The 16,949-nt window shown below is 38.4% G+C and overlaps 3 protein-coding genes across 4 annotated transcripts; 2 read left to right on the forward strand and 1 right to left on the reverse strand.

The window, feature by feature from the left end:
* Positions 1–3,641: 3,641 nt before the first annotated feature.
* LOC110043079 (uncharacterized) lies at positions 3,642–6,596 on the forward strand. The gene is made up of 2 exons (XM_020748492.2): positions 3,642–3,865; positions 4,005–6,596. The coding sequence occupies exon 2, from the start codon at positions 4,022–4,024 to the stop codon at positions 4,733–4,735; it is 714 nt and encodes a 237-aa protein (XP_020604151.1). The 5' UTR covers positions 3,642–3,865; positions 4,005–4,021; the 3' UTR covers positions 4,736–6,596.
* Positions 6,597–7,951: 1,355 nt separating this feature from the next.
* Positions 7,952–13,825, reverse strand: LOC110043084 (kelch-like protein 5). Of its 2 annotated transcripts, none has more exons than XM_020748499.2 (4): positions 12,967–13,825; positions 11,883–12,201; positions 11,048–11,247; positions 7,952–10,113 (listed from the first exon to the last, which is right to left on the reverse strand). In XM_020748499.2, exons 1-4 carry the CDS (start codon positions 13,823–13,825, stop codon positions 9,770–9,772), a joined length of 1,722 nt encoding a protein of 573 aa, XP_020604158.1. In that variant the 3' UTR covers positions 7,952–9,769. The 2 variants fall into 2 exon arrangements, with proteins under 2 accessions (XP_020604158.1, XP_089128728.1); XM_089272602.1 differs by having other exon boundaries at positions 11,883–12,222.
* A 183-nt stretch (positions 13,826–14,008) lies between these two features.
* On the forward strand, positions 14,009–16,303 carry LOC110043085 (methylmalonic aciduria type A homolog, mitochondrial-like). The gene is made up of 3 exons (XM_020748500.2): positions 14,009–14,618; positions 14,997–15,313; positions 15,534–16,303. The coding sequence occupies exons 1-3, from the start codon at positions 14,009–14,011 to the stop codon at positions 15,852–15,854; spliced, it is 1,248 nt and encodes a 415-aa protein (XP_020604159.2). The 3' UTR covers positions 15,855–16,303.
* The last annotated feature ends 646 nt before the right edge of the window (positions 16,304–16,949 follow it).

A 16,949-nucleotide genomic window follows, 5' to 3' on the forward strand; every position in this document is an offset into this window, starting at 1 on the left:
TTTACTCGAGTATCTTGCAAGTCACTCATAAACTAGAGCGTAACAGACCGCTATAAAAATAAAGGCCATCAAAAAACAAATTTTCAGTCTGATCGAATCTTGAGTCCGTTGAAAATGATTTTGTTCCGATTCCTTTCTCCTCCCAACTAAGTGCCTAAGCTTATCACATTATAACTTTATCAGGAGAAATATTGAGGTAAACTGTTTTTCCGGTTTCAAGAACGTTGGAAAACAACGTTTTTAAAACAGTTTCTGGGGGTTCTTGCCTTCAGTCCCCAATAAAGGCTGGCGCCTTTGCACACGCAACCAGCCTCAAAGAGGAAAAATGTTGGCCACCCCAGTTAAAGGGCTCTGTCTTGAGAGCATCTGGCTATTATATTTTATACGGAGCATGTCGAAACGAAGGAAATCACTGTGAAACTCAGTTCTAAAGATAATTAAACATGCTTTCAGGGACACAACTTGGAGTAAAGGCAATAAGATTTCGCTTCACCATGCAATATCAATAATTTCAATGACATCGAAAATGGCGAGGCTGACTAGGGTCCTCCAGAAGAATTTCTGTAGAAGCCGAAGTGACGGCATTTCAGTGGACCGGAGCTGGAACCAGACCATCGCTTACGTTGATCAGCCGCCAAACAAACGCAGATCTTTTTGCTGTTTTACTGATTACAACAGGAAAAATGCTGCGCCTGACTAAATTTGGCAAATGCATATTTGTCAGACTTTATGAATATTAAATTGATGCGAGCAGTGGATGCAAATGTCATTATGTGTTCAACTTGTTTAGTTTCTTCATACTTAGTTAACTTAATTTGTAACTTTATTCACTTTTGTATTTTTTATTTTGATGGATAGGCTTTTATCTTCTAAATAATTACGTTGTTTAAAAATTTAATTTGTCTATAGCCCTGATACATGTAACTCGCCAAAGTTAGGTGTCCCCAATAGCTGTTATAGCAGTTATCAGCGGCTTGACACACAAACGAGGCGAAAGGGTCAATTCTGTATTGTACTGACCCTGCTGCCCTTTCGCCTCGTTTGCATACCTATTATTATTATTATTATTATTATCATTATTATTATCATCATCACCATCATCGTCATTATTATTATTGTTATTATTATTATTATTATTATTATTATTATTATTATTATTATTATTAAAGATTCGCACAGCTATTGATGATATTGAAGCTGGTTTCGTCATTGGCTCCGGGCAACAAGTTGCCTAGGGAAGCCAAGAAACACCCCTTGTTTGCTTTTTCTCTTCTTTCTACATCTCCAGCACCTTTCTAAGAATTCTTGCCGAACCCAACAATGTACATCTCTGGATCAGTCCAACAGGAATGCCCACCTCAATGGCTCTCAGATTGTCCTTCAATCTCAGTGGTATTGATCCCAATGCTCCCACTACCACTGGAATAACCTTTGTCCTCACACCCCACATTTTTCGAACTTCTCTTGCTAGATCTTGATACTTTTCAACTTTTTCATCTTCCTTCTCTCTCACCCCATTATCCTCTGGAATTGCCACATCTATAATCTCACAGCTCCTGTCTCTCTTGTCAATGATCACCAAACCCGGTGTCCTAGCCCCTATTTCATGGTCTGTTCGCACACTGAAGTCCCATAGAAGTTTGTAATCCTCATTTTCAAGCACACTGTCTGGAACATGGTCATACCATCTCTCCTTTCGTTCAAACCCACATTTTCCTGACAGGTCCCAATGGATTGCTCTAGCCACGTTATCATGTCTCCTTTTGTGTTCTTTTTGTACATGTGCCAGTTTCGAGCACGAACTTACAATATGGCTGATGGTCTCGTTACTCTGCTTACAGATTCTACATTTCGGGTCATTCTGTGACTTGTCAACCATCGTTTTAATATAGTTTGTTCGTATTGCTTGATCTTGTGCAGCAATGATAAGAGCTTCTGTTTCTCTCTTGAGCTTTCCTTCTTTTAACCAGGTCCATGCTTCCTCACTTCTTTGTTCTTCACCCCGTCTTGCAAACTGTCGATATAACGGCTTTTCTTTCCAGTCTTGAATATTTTCAGTTCTTCTCCTCGCTTTTATTATTATTATTATTGTTATTATTATTATTATTATTATTATTATTACTATTATTATTATTATTATTATTATTATTAATGTTATTATTCGTTAAGGCAATTGAGAATACTATTTCTGGGGAACTCTAGCCGAAGCCACGAACACTGAGCCAAGAGGTGGACCTGCATATAGCTACAGTGTATTTTTAGAGTAGAATTTTTGCCATTTAAATGTGTAGAGTATTTTTTACTATTCTTATTTAAATTTTTTCGACAAATGACAATAGACAAATTTATAAGGGTTGTAAAGAATGAGTGTAATTTGTAATTCGTTTGTAAGTTAGTATTTCCCTGACATATATATTGTCCTAAGAATTTTTACAGTTGTAATTTTTTATAAGTTACTAATAAACATTATTGTTATTATTACAATTTAAAAAAATTATTATTATTATTATTATTATTATTATTATTATTATTATTATTAAATGTAGCCGGCAACAGGCTAAAATTTTACGTTCTTGTGCACATGGATGAAGATTTCTCAAGTTATTAAGATCACTCGCTCGTTTCGATTTGAACGGCTGTGTGTTTTCATAGTCGCAAGAGTAGGGGGAAGGGATCCAGTTCGATTTTTTCTATTTATTTATTTATTTATTTTGGTAAATTTGAATTTATGCGACGCTCGAGCACAGCTAGCTCCCGACCTTTATTATCCAATCAGAACAGCACGAGCGCTCGATCGAGAGTACTCCGAAGGTTTTTGACGCCATCACGACGATACCAGTTGCTTGGCAACTGAGGGCTCAGTATTTTTCACGTGCGATAAGTTGCCGCACGAGGCACATGCACCTGAACAGACACGACACGTGCATAATTCGATGCTTCCAACGCTCGAATAAATTGTCCTCCAACCGGTCAAAAACGTTTCTGGAGTTAAATTCACATGATAGCATCGCTTCATTGCGGAATATTTGTTCTTCTTGATATTGAGCGAGGCGTTTCAGTGTTTTTATTTTATACCCATGTTGAGCTATTCATGTACGGGCATATGGCACAGCTGTCGGCGAAAATAACACTTAATGATTTTTAATAGGCCTTGGGTCGAAAAACCTGCAACACGAAATCAAGAGTTTATATTTGTCAGTTTCTATACGAAAAGAAACATGAAATGCAAAATAAAATCACGATTTCGGAGATCTTAGAGTATTTGCTGCTACTCTAAAATCCGATTTGAAATAAGGTTGGATAGGTGTATCCAGTTGGTATATTGCGATTTGTTTCATACAGAAACGTTTCAAATCCAAGATCACAAGTCGATCGATCTTAAGTCGTTTTTCGCCTGAGTTAAAAGCCTTCATCGTTTTAGGCAAGAAACGTTTCATACTTCCCAGCCGTTTGAGATCGCGCGGCGAAACAGCTCACATGGAACAATCCGCATGCACGTTTCACGGTGTATGCCCAGAAAACGTGACCAAGTCACCTTTTTTGCAAGTGGCCAAGTGATTTGCGTGATGATAAACAAATTCTGCACGTGAAGAAATGTTATTGTTTACAGCTGCGGACCAATCACAAGGGGTTTTGATAACTCCCGGCAGCCTCAGTTTTTAGCGCGGATGATGCACTCGCTCGCAAATCTTTTCCCGGCACGTGAAATAAACAAGGAATTGAGGAAAACGGTTAGAGGAAACGGCTTGTGGAAGAAGCGCGAGTTAAATTAAAAGCTTAGATCAATTCCAAAAGAGAAGAGCACAAACGTAACTGATTCAGTTGAATGTAGAGATCAGCTGCAGCCCGTGTACGAAACATCCAGGTGGGGAAAACAACAATACGGTATTTTGGTTTACGAGTTACATATAAAGCTAACGCTCAATGTCGGTAACAACATTGCAGACGTTTAAGTACAGTGCTTGATTCTACTTTTTGCCTAAACCTTTCCGTTTTTCTCTCAGATCGAAGCGCAAACGCCATGAATTCCAATTTCTTAAAGGATTACATGGACTTGGACGAGTTCCTGGCCGTCAAGGATTTGTGTACTGGCCTCTCACGGACCGAAAGTGATTACTCGGAGGACGAAATAGATCAGGACATTGCCAATCTTGTGGGCGATGAAGATAACACTACCATCTACGGTTTGCCGTCTTCCCAGTTCAATACTCCACAGCTATCTCCCAGTTGCTTTGGCAGTGATACAGACGAAGGAAGAGGTGAGAGTGTCAGCTCTGAAAATGTTGCTTCCTTGAGCTCCAGCGAGTCGCTCAATTCAAACGAAAACGACAACAAGGTGGTGCCGCGGAAGAGGAAGAGAAAATCTGCAGCAAATGATACGGCGACTCAGAAAGCAGCGCCGAGGAGGAGACGGAGAAAGACGGAAAACGCCGACAAGAAAGCGGCGAGTGGTGCTTCAGCACCAATCGTGAACGAAGGTGAAACGTCTAAACTCGTTGGGCTATGCCAGAGAGGTTCCCGGCAATCAGTGGACGACGAAGCGAAAGATGACAAGTACTGGGAAAGGCGGCGAAAAAACAATCAAGCAGCGAAAAAATCACGAGATCTAAAGAGACAGAAAGAAATGTGCGTTGCGGAGAAAGCGGCATTACTGGAAGAGGAGAACAGACAGTTGCGCGAGGAAGTTAAAAAACTTAAAGAGTACCTCAAAACTCTGGACAACAAAATTGGATGAATCTTGTGCCAACTGAAAATAAGTTATCGAAAAGGCCTAGTTATGTTACGTTTAATATAAAATATTGTAAATAGTTGTGTAGAAATCAGGTTCACCTCTAGAAGGGGCAGGAGTGGGAAGTAAGGGGGGGGGGGGTGGAAGGGGTCAGTCCCATATAAAGGGGAATTGGGTGATAATCATATTAATGGCTTGTTACAACTTAGAACTTAAATATCTTACATGACTACCTGGAATTATACTGATATCTTTCAAAATATGATGAAATCAGAGACTTCCTGGATGACAAGATTAAAATCTGAAAGATAGACTTCAGTCAGTTTTGAAAATCTGAATTTATGACTCATTCCAGAGAAACGCCCCCCCCCCCCCCCAGCCCCCAGCAAAGAGGCAAAAGGAATGCAAAATAATCAGACTCACTACCTGGTTGTTTCTGCAATCAGCAATTTGCTAGTTACCTCTGAGACACTCTTTTCCAGTGATCACCCTTGTCACTTTAATGTGGGAGTCCTTACAATGAAGAAGCCAGTGAGGGTGGGGCAGCACTTCTGGGAAAATTTTCATGGAGGTGTTGAAACCCTTTCCCTATTTCTAGCCAAAACTTATCATTTTCCATACATTTTCCAGAATGCAGATGTATTGCGCAAGTGCATTGCGAGGGAGTTACTAGGGTGCTTGTGACCCACTGGTTGTAAAGAATAAATAACAAAAATCACTAATCCATGAAATTAAACATGCTAAAATTTAGTGGGCACATTTTTAATATTTGTTTCCAATGGAGAATTATTCTGGAATTGCATTTCCAAATTTTCAAGAGAAGGTAGGGGTGGGGTGGGAGCATGATATTAGTATTGCAACTACATGCTAGCATAGGACCTTCTCTGAGAGAATCCTGCCTACACTCCTGTAATTTCACACCACAACCATTGATAACTTGAAATAATATACTGTCTTGACGGTCTTATCAAAAAAATAAACTTAAAATGCTTATATTTGCACTAATTCCCAAGAGAGGTATAGAGAAGATAGGAGTTAATCATTGTCAGTTGGTGATTCATTCAGCAATTAAAATGTAAATAGAATTAAATTCCAAGAATATATAAACATTTTTCTACATGTATCCAAAAATGTGATTCCAAGAATCTTTTGAGGTGCTTATATTACTGTCATGATACTCTTGCATATACACTTCTAAAATATGGCTTGGGCCTTGAGATCAATAAAATTCATTATTATGTGTGTTATAGCTAAACTTATCATTTTCTTGGTATCTGTGATAGCAAACTAATATTGTGTTTCATGTATTTGTTTAGTGAGGTTGGTAAAGGATGTGAACACAAACTGAGCTTTAGCATTCTTTTTTTTTTTTTTTTGCATGAAACAAATAACCACCTTTGTTCATGATATGCTCGGGTAAACAGCTGTAAGTCAAGATTTACTTGTGTGGCAGGCATAGCCTGAGCTCAACTCCACTGGGAGTGCCAAGTTCAGAATTGCCCAGTAAACAGTAAGTTATTTTGCGTCTCTTCATTTCAGCATTTGGACAAGTTTAAGCTTGAACTGCTATTAATTTGACTTAAATGACAAGAATCTAGTTTTTAGTTGGGTGTCAACTGATTTTTCTGGCTTCAACCCGTAATACATTATTTTGAATGGTCATGAACTGGGATAAAACTTTTAATTTTCCACAAGATGTAAACTCAACCCCCTTTACCACCCTCACATTAATATGTTTTATATTGCAGTACTTTTACATGATGTGCTATATATTATATTGCATTCTTCCGTTCGTTAGATGAACATGTTTTCATAGAATGTTCATTCACTCTCCAAGAAAAATAATAAAGATTAGTTTTGATTTAAATGTGGACGTGCTTTTATTCCTTTTTGAAAATATACCATGTTCTGATTAGTTACGCAGTTGTTTTGCATATGGTCATGCAAGCATGGGGCTCTTTCAAAATACTGTTCAAATTTCCAGCAATTTCTGAGAGTGAATGGAACAGTGTTTTCCCCATGGCATTAATTGTAGGAATGGCTCCAAACACCGAGGTTTTTTCTCTCAACAAGGAAAAAAGAAAATGACAATCTTAAAAGCCAGAATCGAAATCGGGTCATTTGGGTCATGAGGGAGTCCCGTGACCACTTCACCATCAGGGAGCTGGCTGCCGGAAAGAGATTATTTTAAGAGTATATCATGTTACCATTGCAAATATTAAGAGCTAACCGAGTAGGCTAACCAGAGCGCTCTGTGGACTAACCGGTATCCTAGTTAGGCTAACTAGAGTGAACAGTAGGCTAACCTGAGTTAAAAGTAGGCTAACCTGAGTGAAAAGCAGACTAACCGGGGTGCTATAAATAGGTAACCATACTTGTTCCCAGTGCATTCGGAGGTAATTAATCATTCCTGTAATTAATCATTATAGTGTTTTCCAGTTGACTGTCAGATAATGGACTGAAAATTTTTTGCAATTTTTGTGACCTCACAAGGTATACAGAAATGTGAATAATTTATTGTAGGTTTTGATTCATGTTACTTGTTTGTTTGTTTGTTTGTTTGGTTTTTCAAGGTAGATTGAATATCTTTGTTGTTATGATTAACAGGTACTGTAGCAAAAAACACAATCCTGAAAGAAGAGTGAACAGAAAGTGAAGAATGATCATTGCAGTTAATTTTCCAATTTAAGCAATTGGAAAGAAGAAGCCTGAAAAAAATCAGGGCTTCAACGCGATTCGAACCCGTGACCTCCGCGATACCGGTGCGATGCTCTACCAACTGAGCTATGAAGCCACACATTGGGAGCGAGGTCAATTAATCGAGTTCATATCTTCCCGTGAGGAGTGAAATGATGTGAAGTTTATATGAAATAATTCATACATGAACTGCGGTTGTGGATGAAAGTGAAGAATGATCATCGCAGTTAATTTTCCAATTTAAGCAATTGGAAAGAAGAAGCCTGAAAAAAAATCAGGGCTTCAACGGGATTCGAACCCGTGACCTCCGCGATACCGGTGCGATGCTCTACCAACTGAGCTATGAAGCCACACATTGGGAGCGAGGTCAATTAATCGAGTTCATATCTTCCCGTGAGGAGTGAAATGATGTGAAGTTTATATCAAATAATTCATATATGAACTGCGGTTGTGGATAAAAGTGAAGAATGATCTTTACTATTTCATATAAACTTCACAAGAGTGAACAGGAATGCAATCAAGTAATTTTCATGGACAGCTATTTTATTAACAAATGGCATCAATATGATTACATTACAGTGTTTTCTGACTATCACTTGAACCTGCCATTATCTATTAATAATATTAACAAACAACACATGTGTCGAGTTTGGAATTACAGTTATGTGGAACTTAGCTATTGTAGCCTTGGTTATCTTGAATTCCCAGCAAACTTGAACTCAAATCATTTTCTGTTGGATATAGTTCTTTGAATTTCTATCACTTATTAACAGCTCTCTTGAACCAACAAGATCTCAAATTGTTTCATTTCCTTTAGACTTCGAGATAGTGGAGTTCACCAGTCTTCGGACCAATTTTTATTCCAAACCTCTATCACTGACATTTCCACTCAATCGACATAATCTGAAAGTCATCCATTGCAATAATAACTGTTATAATCATGCTAATATATTTTGCCTCGTCATAATTTCTTATTTTTGCTGGCCCAATACCCCCAGGGGGTTATGGCTAATGACGATGATGATGATAATTTCTTATTGATTGTGCGTAAGTGTTATTAAATCATTTCCTTCAGTTTTGAAGTATCAACTGCCACAAAACATGTAAGGAAAAAGATATTTGCTCATTTTTAAACAACTTTATTTCAATATCATTTTACTATCTGTTACTTTGTACAGAGTTCATTGGTTCAGTTTCAGGATACCTGGGCCGGGTTGTTCAAAGCCCAGTTAAGCTAACCCAGGATTAGTGAGAATTTTGATTTCAGTTTTATAGTTTTTCCACGAGGTTTTATGTTTATATTATTTGTCTTTCAGTTTTGAGCTTGCATAATCTTGAACCACACAAAACATAAGCAGTGAAAGACATTTTCACACAACAAAAATTGATACTTCGGTTAACTTTTAATCCTGGGTAGGCTTAAATCGGCTTTTGACAACTTGGCCCTGATATTATTTTGTTCTTTTTGCCTTTTTTGAGAATCACCAGCCTGCTACACAGATGTCCTTGTGCCTTATCACCCAGTCTTTCTTCTCAATGGTGTGATGAGCTGCGAGCTGGGACATTTGTGTAGGAATCTAGAGAACCAACTGGCTTTTATTCACAGTTCCTGTCATAAATCTCAAGATCAAGATAATTCTGTTCATAAATATCAATATACATTTGATAACACAACTTTTAGCGCATGAAACTTCTGTTAAATATTACATGTGCAAACAGACCATTAATTAAAACCTTTCTTGAAATACTTCCAATGAGTCAAAATATAGAAACCATAACACATCGAGGTGCTTGGAAATCTGGATGATGCATATCTTTATCTTTTTTGCGGAAAAGTTTTACTTCAGACCACTAAGTCTTGCTACAAAGAAAATTATATGTAAATATGAACCCAATAAATTATAAAACCATGGCAAAAATCTGAAGAACACCACTTAACTTACATAATATTCCACAAGGGATTTTTTCTAGTTACTTATATTTTGCATTTTACTATTTAACAAAACAACAGTAAACACCCTGATTAGTGATAACAAAGAAAAACTGTTCTTACAGTCTAATAAATACCTTACTTGTACTTTTACAGCTGAAATGTTTATTTATGGAATCAGATGATCTGCATTTGACTAGAATAAATCTTAAGGATATCTGACTTTGGATTCTGACTATCTGTGAGCGATTCTAAACCAGTTTCAGTTCAACTGATTGACAGCCTGATTGACAGCAGTTGTGCTAGGCTGAGAATGGTTAGCTTACATTTGGAGAGAAGGGTATGAGAGTTAAAATGTGTCAACACTATGTTTACATTATACATAGTTGCCTCCTTGCAATGTGCCACAAGTGTTAACTTGCAACTGGATTGTTTGGCACAGACACAACACATGCTGCAGCTCGGGCAGAGTTTAGAGAGGCAACTTCCTCCCACTTGTTCCTCTCAGGATCGTATGACTCCACTGCACTCAAATACTTGTATCCATCATATCCTCCAATGGCGTACAGTCTGTCACCAAGACATGCAGCTCCGACAGCATCACGGCAGTTGATCATAGGTGCAACCATAGTCCACTGGTCTGTGTTGGGGTTGTATCTCTCCACAGAATCAAATTGACGAGAGCAGTCTTGGCTTGCAGGTGCATCATGTCCACCCAGTGCGTACAGGAAATTATCAAGAACAGCCACGCCCACACCTACCATAGAAATGACAACACACAGTCAGTTAACACTATGGGTATGGGGCATTTACTTAACCCCAAATTCACATAAGCCAATTAGAAGCCATGTCAACTTGTGGTGTCCTGACTCAGGTTGTTCAAAAGGGGGTTAGGGCTCTCCACCAGATAAATCAGTAGCCAGCGGATAGCATGGTTTGCTTTGTTAACATTTATTCACTGGATAGCAATTTATCCAGTGTAGCATTATCTAGTCTGCGAACAACTGGGGCCTGATATCCTATCCTGATATCAAGTCAATGAGTGACCTGATATGGCTAGGATATCATCATATGGCAGGGTTGTTGCTAAGCACTGGTTGCCAACGAACCGTTTAAACGAAAAGTTTGGAACAAATTCCTGACTATCGGTGCCCTTATAACAAGTAAAGTACTTGAAAAAAACCTTGTTTTAAGCACTTGTTTGGTGTGTTCTCCTTCCACGTACTGCATCCACCATCTTGTAAACATGAAGCTTGGTAGCCCCACATTCAAGGCATTGCAAAAGATTGGGCACAAAAATTTTGTTCCAGGTCTCTCGTGAAAAATGGTGACCGGCTCAATGAAAATCTTAGCTGGGAGACTATTTTCTTAACTACAACCCTGATATGGTCACTTGACTGAATTTGGATACAGTAAATACCCTAACATACCTTTTTTGGTTGCTTAGGCAGCATATATGGCTTAATTGGTCTTGCCATGGGTATTTTAATACAAACATGGCTTGAATACCAAAAAAATTAAGGTATAAAAATATCACAGTACAACTTGAAACCTTACTACTTAATTTACAGTTTTCAGTAAAACTAAACAATCTAATCTACACCAATATCAATATTGAAAGCAGCTTTAGATCATGTAAAATTCACTCTAACAGGCATTTCCAGGACATAAAAATTCTTCTAAAATGTTACCTCCTCTCCTCTTCAACATTGGGCATCTTATTGACCACTTGTTAGTGTGAGGGTCATAGCACTCCACTGAGTTAAGGCATGCAGCACCATCTCTACCTCCAACTGCATACAGTCTGCCATTAAGAACAGCGACTCCAACAGTGCTTCTTGCCGTCGTCATGGCTGCAATAAAACTCCACTGCTTGGTATCTGGATCAAATCTACAAGACAACCATTTGACATCATAAGATTCAAAATGTTAGTACAGTGGAACCCTATTAATCCGGTCACCAACAGGCCACAAAAATCTGGCCGTATTAATGGGGTGGCCATGTTAAAGGGGTTCTTTAAATAAGAAAAGGACTAACCGAGCTTTTGTTTGGGCCAAAATAAAGTGGCCGTAATAATGGGGTGGCCGTAAAGCAGGGTTCCATTCTATGAACACGGGAAATGGGTAAAATTTGTTCATCATAAAATTGATTTTCTACAAAATGATTATTTTACAAATTAATTTTACTCTTACACTGTATACTTAAGTATACCCACAAACTTAGCACAAATTCCAAATAATAGAGTGCATATTGAAATGTGCAGCTAGCATAAATAAAAAAAGTTGGAAAATGAAAATGTATCACTGCTTCAGTTTCTGTTTAAGACAGTAACAACTAAGGGCTTCCTTGACATGCAATAAAATATGTGATAGTTAGTCACCTGCTGGTGTCTCGTTGTGCACTTTTATCAGTTGTTTGGATCTTTAAGAGATCAATGCTAGCAGTGACAAATAGCCAAGATTTACTTTGGCATACAGATCAAAAGACCTGCCTCTATATGGTAAGGTCCCAAAATTGCTCCTTACCTCTCAACAGTACTCAAGTAAGACCAACCATCATGGCCACCGACAGCATAGAGAGGGCCATTCAAAGTTGCCACACCCAATCCATGACGATGGGTACTCATGGATGGCACAGGACTCCACTGTTTTGTCCTTGGATTGTAACATTCCACAGTATTCAGCGTCTTCAGTCCATCTCTGCCTCCAACAACATACAAATTGCCATCTACTACAGCCACATCAAATTGCAGCCTTCTGGTGACCATTGGCGACACCACAGACCACAGGTTTTTGCGAGGATCATAATGCTCAATTTGAATCGCTCCCTTGGAGGAATCCATTCCTAAATTTGGAAGAAAAGAGCCTTTTGTTCCTTACAGCATGTCCATAACACAGACAACACCAATGAAAATAAAAAGCCATACCGCTACATTGGCAGCATTTATGCAAACTGTCTATTACATACTTTATGTATTGATAGCATCTTACTCCATATCTGGCACATTTGCAAAGAGAAGAATGGGAGAACCCACGAGTGATCAAAATTAAATTTCTCCTCAAAAACGGTGATGAGAATAAACAAGCCTTGAACTTAGAGAAGTTGTCTTTGTTGATGTGTTGCCAATTTGTCATAAGTAATATTGAAAGAAAGGTGAACTAATATTTTGAACAGAGAGCTGGGAAATTTACACAGTTGATGTTTGTAAAGATCAGGAAATATTGAAGTCACACCCAGCTAAAACCCCTTGAAGCGCTTTTTTATACACTCCACAGCAAAACAACAGGCCTTTTAATATTTTGACCAGAAAACGCTATCTATCAACCTGACAAGATTGTGGTCCGAATATGTCATTGTTCTAAATTTGAAACACGAGTTTTATATGCAACGGTTACGCTTGCTTATAATAAAGATGTAAGCTTTCAAAGCTTACCACAAAACACGAGTTGACCTTTAACATGTAAACTAAATGCAATTTACGTCATGTAGCACTTAACACCAACATTTCAATTTTGATTTGACATTTTAGAGGACAAAGGAGTAAAAAAAAAAAAGATGGAGAAAGCCTATTCTTTATTTTAAGCGTATTTAGTCATGCTTTCCACTTACCACCAACTACATAAAGTTTTCCCACTGTCGATTTTCTCGGAGTTGTCCTTGAGTTTTGAAATTGAAAGCGCCGTTTGGGGAGAAGTTGGTATTTCATGGCCTCTATAATAAGCTCCCTGCAGGGCATATCACGAAAAAGAGATGACATCTCGACTTTATCAACAAGAAATTCTGGCGCGAGCAGCGGCAACCGAACTAGTCCAAGCAATCTCGGCAAAACCTTTCTTCTATTTTCTTCATCGTGTTCTGCCCAGGCACATAGAGCATCAAAAATTTGAGATTCCGAGTTAACATTTAGATCATCACTAGAAAGAAGCTGTGCTACACATTCGGCGTTCAAAAGCAGGAATTCTTGATTTTTGACAACTTCAACAAAGCGTTCTTTTGTGAAAGCGTCAGCAATTTTGAAAAGTTCGGTACAATTGTGGCCATCAGCAAAGGCACGAATGCCCAAACAGTTTGATGGATGTAGCTGATGCTTCATAAATTCCGAGCAAGCTTCTTTCACTTCATCAATCTGTAAAATGCAAGACACAGAGAGAAGTCCTTCGACATTATCCACTCGAATTTCAATGTGAGAAGTGTAGGCATATTGGATGAGGGCTTCAACTGCTTGCGGGTCCATATCGCTCAAATGAACGACATCTTGGCGATTTTCGGCCAGGTCGCCAGTGAACATAGCGCTAAAGTAATCGCTAAAAGCAGCAAGAACAAGGCGATGAGCCTTTATCCTTTTCTCCCCAACCACTAAAACAATGTCACAAAGTTTAGAATTCTTCCGAAAGCCGTCCATTCTCTTGAGAGCTTTTATAAGATGGTCGTTGCAGGTGAAGATAATCGCGTCCCCGTCTTGTTCCATTTTCACTGGCAAAATTTTTTTGAAAAAATTTCCTGACGTTCACTCATGCTGTAGGCACTTCAAATCATGTTTGCATCTGCTTCTTTGTTTAACACAGACTTTTATATCCCACTGCAAAACATTTTATTGTCACCTACGTGAAGGATCGCAGGATGTTCACCCTACCACGCAGGCTCGCACGTAATGACGAAAGATTGCGTGACTAGGCGTGACTCTCTCCAAGCGTTCCCCGTCTGTCCAAGAGATCCAAAATGGCGGAATCGTAAAAAGTCTGAAATGTGTTGGCGTTTCGTTTTAAGTGGTTCTACTCGCATTTCAACGAGCCTTCGCCCGTTAGGGGCCAAGAGAAACCTTGCTACAAGTTCTGAAGGCAAATCTTCGAGTGAAAGTCACCTAATTCAGCGTTTATTTCAGGGAATAATTCGAGGGGACCGTGGTAGTTTAGCCCAAGCAATTACATTGGTGGAAACACTTCATCCAAGTAAATACCATCACGCCCAAAAACTGCTCGCGAGAGTGGTGAAGTACTCAAAACATGCTCCTCCATTCTCAAATGGCCGACATTGTTCTTTTAGAATTGGTTTATCAGGGCCTCCTGGAGGGGGTAAATCTACATTTATTGAGACATTTGGGACTTTTCTGACCAATAGGAAGCATCAAGTTGCTGTGTTGGCTGTAGACCCGTCATCTTCCACAACAGGAGGATCCCTACTGGGTGACAAGACTCGCATGACTGAACTGTCACGAAATCCTAATGCATACATCAGACCCTCACCCTCTTCTGGAACTCTGGGTAATAACATTATTGTTAAATTATTATTGTTAAATTTTCAAAACATGTTGTAACTGAAAAGCATTATTTATTTCGTCATCATCATCGTTGCCAGTTCTCCCTGTGTAGGAAACAGTACCAGGTTGGATCATAATTTTACAGTCAAACCTCTTTATTACCTAAACTAAAGGGTGAGATCAGAGTATCCATATGATCCAGGTGTCTATTTAGAGAAGAGATAATTATGAATTCTTGTCTCTATGGGACCAGATAAACTTACTGTAACATGGAGGTGCTTTATTAAAGAACTGTCCATGAGGAAAAAATTGACTACACAGAGACTTCCAACACTGATTCTAAATTGCCACAAACAGTAAGATATTATCTTGTTCTGTTTAGGTGGTGTAAACCGCAGTACAAATGAAGCCATTCTCCTCTGTGAAGCTGCTGGTTATGACACTGTTTTAGTGGAAACAGTTGGTGTTGGTCAGTCAGAGATTGCTGTTGCACACATGGTTGACATGTTTGTGTTGTTAATTCCACCAGCCGGTGGTGACGAGTTGCAAGGAATCAAGAAAGGCATTGTGGAGATGGCTGATCTTGTACTAGTTAATAAAGCTGATGGAGAACTTATCATTCCGGCACAAAGAATTCAGACAGAATATATCAGTGCTTTGAAATTGTTAAGGAAAAAATCACCTCAGTGGAATCCTTCGGTATGATTCTCCTTGCACAACCATTTTTTTGCGTTATACCTCATCCTATGCAGTTCTCTTACCCTGGGTCTCTCGCCTGTGTGAAGACCTCTGCTATAGCCTTTGTTTCTTTGACTCGTGAAACACAAAGGCAATACTAGATGTCTGCATGCAGGCTTTGCAACCTCTTGGTCTTCATAACTTTTTTCTGATCACTTCTTGGTTACTACTGTTCCTTTAGGTTCTGCGTGTTTCCTCTCAAACTGGCGAAGGAATTGAGAAAGCTTGGGGAAACATGGAACAATTTTACCACATCATGCTGGAAAATGGAGAACTTGAACAAAGACGTTGTAAACAGCATGTGATCTGGATGTGGAATCACATTAAAGAGCAAATTATGGGAAGATTTAAGTCAAATCCTGATGTGCAGAGAGAAATTATTCATTATGAGAAGTTAGTCGCTGATGGAGATGTGACTCCTGGCATGGCAGCTGATGTACTCCTTAAAACATTTTCACATTCATCTAGCACTCCAGTAGCACCTTCTTTAAAGATTGTGTGATAAGTATAAGCCACAAAGGCTGAGATTGTCATAGGCTTGTGTCTGTTATTATAGATAGACATAAAACTTAAAATCAATTATCTAAGAAAGCAATAAAAAAACAAGTGAATTATGTCATAAGTTCAGAGTGAAATGATGTGCTGGTCTGGCAAAAATGAAGCATATCATTTCACAGTACTACTATTAGCTTTTTTTACAAATTATGATAATTCATTAGAAAATAACTAGAACCAACTCAGAACTGATGCATATAAAATGTGTGTAAATGCCCTTTATAGTGTAAATAAAGAATTGAATTGAATTAAATTGATGAAGTTACAAAAAAAGTGTTTACTGCACAGGGATTGAGAACAATCGTTATTTGTTTAGCAATTAGAGGCTTTAAGTTGAAAATTTAAGAGATATTTAATTCAGGCAAATTAAATGAAACAACAAAGTGTTGACTTTGATTTTGGTTTTTGTTGGAGGCATTCTGTTCATATTAAAGCAAAAAAATTATAGTAGCTGCAGAGAAAATCAAAACCCCTTAAAATGTGAGGTCTCAGGCTTAGCATATGAGTTATAAAATTGTAACTTACTGGTTTTCTTTTCACTTGCCTTCTTACCCTCTGATATAGCAGGGCCATTTCCCCCTTGTGTGTTCTACCACACCATGCTCAATGGACTAAATGAAAAGAAAAACGTTTAGGATGTACAAAAATTAAATTTTTTTAAATAAATTGTTCTCCCTCGATCCTGAATGTAAAAATTCATATTATTTATGAAATGTTTTATTTTGTTTTTTTTTACATTTTTTTAAATTCATATTTTGACACTGAAGAAGGGCTATGCCCAAAACATTTGCGATTTTTGAAAAGATGACGCTGACATTTTTCTACCTTATCAGTAGCCTGTCACTTCACCTTATCAGTTTTCAATTTTTCTTTTCTTTTGTTTTTCTTTGAATTTTTATAACAAAAAGAGGGCTGCTAGAAGTTGATAGACATAGAGCAGGTAGTGTATCAACCCAGGTGATCGTTAGCCTGCGAACACAGATGTATTTCCGGCTGTCACTTGGTTCTGCCGGAACCATGTGACAGCCGGAAATACATCTGC

Source organism: Orbicella faveolata, unplaced genomic scaffold, assembly GCF_042242905.1.
Source record: "Orbicella faveolata isolate gen_17 unplaced genomic scaffold, um_ofav_v1 contig_35, whole genome shotgun sequence".
Classification (NCBI taxonomy): Eukaryota; Metazoa; Cnidaria; class Anthozoa; order Scleractinia; family Merulinidae; genus Orbicella; species Orbicella faveolata.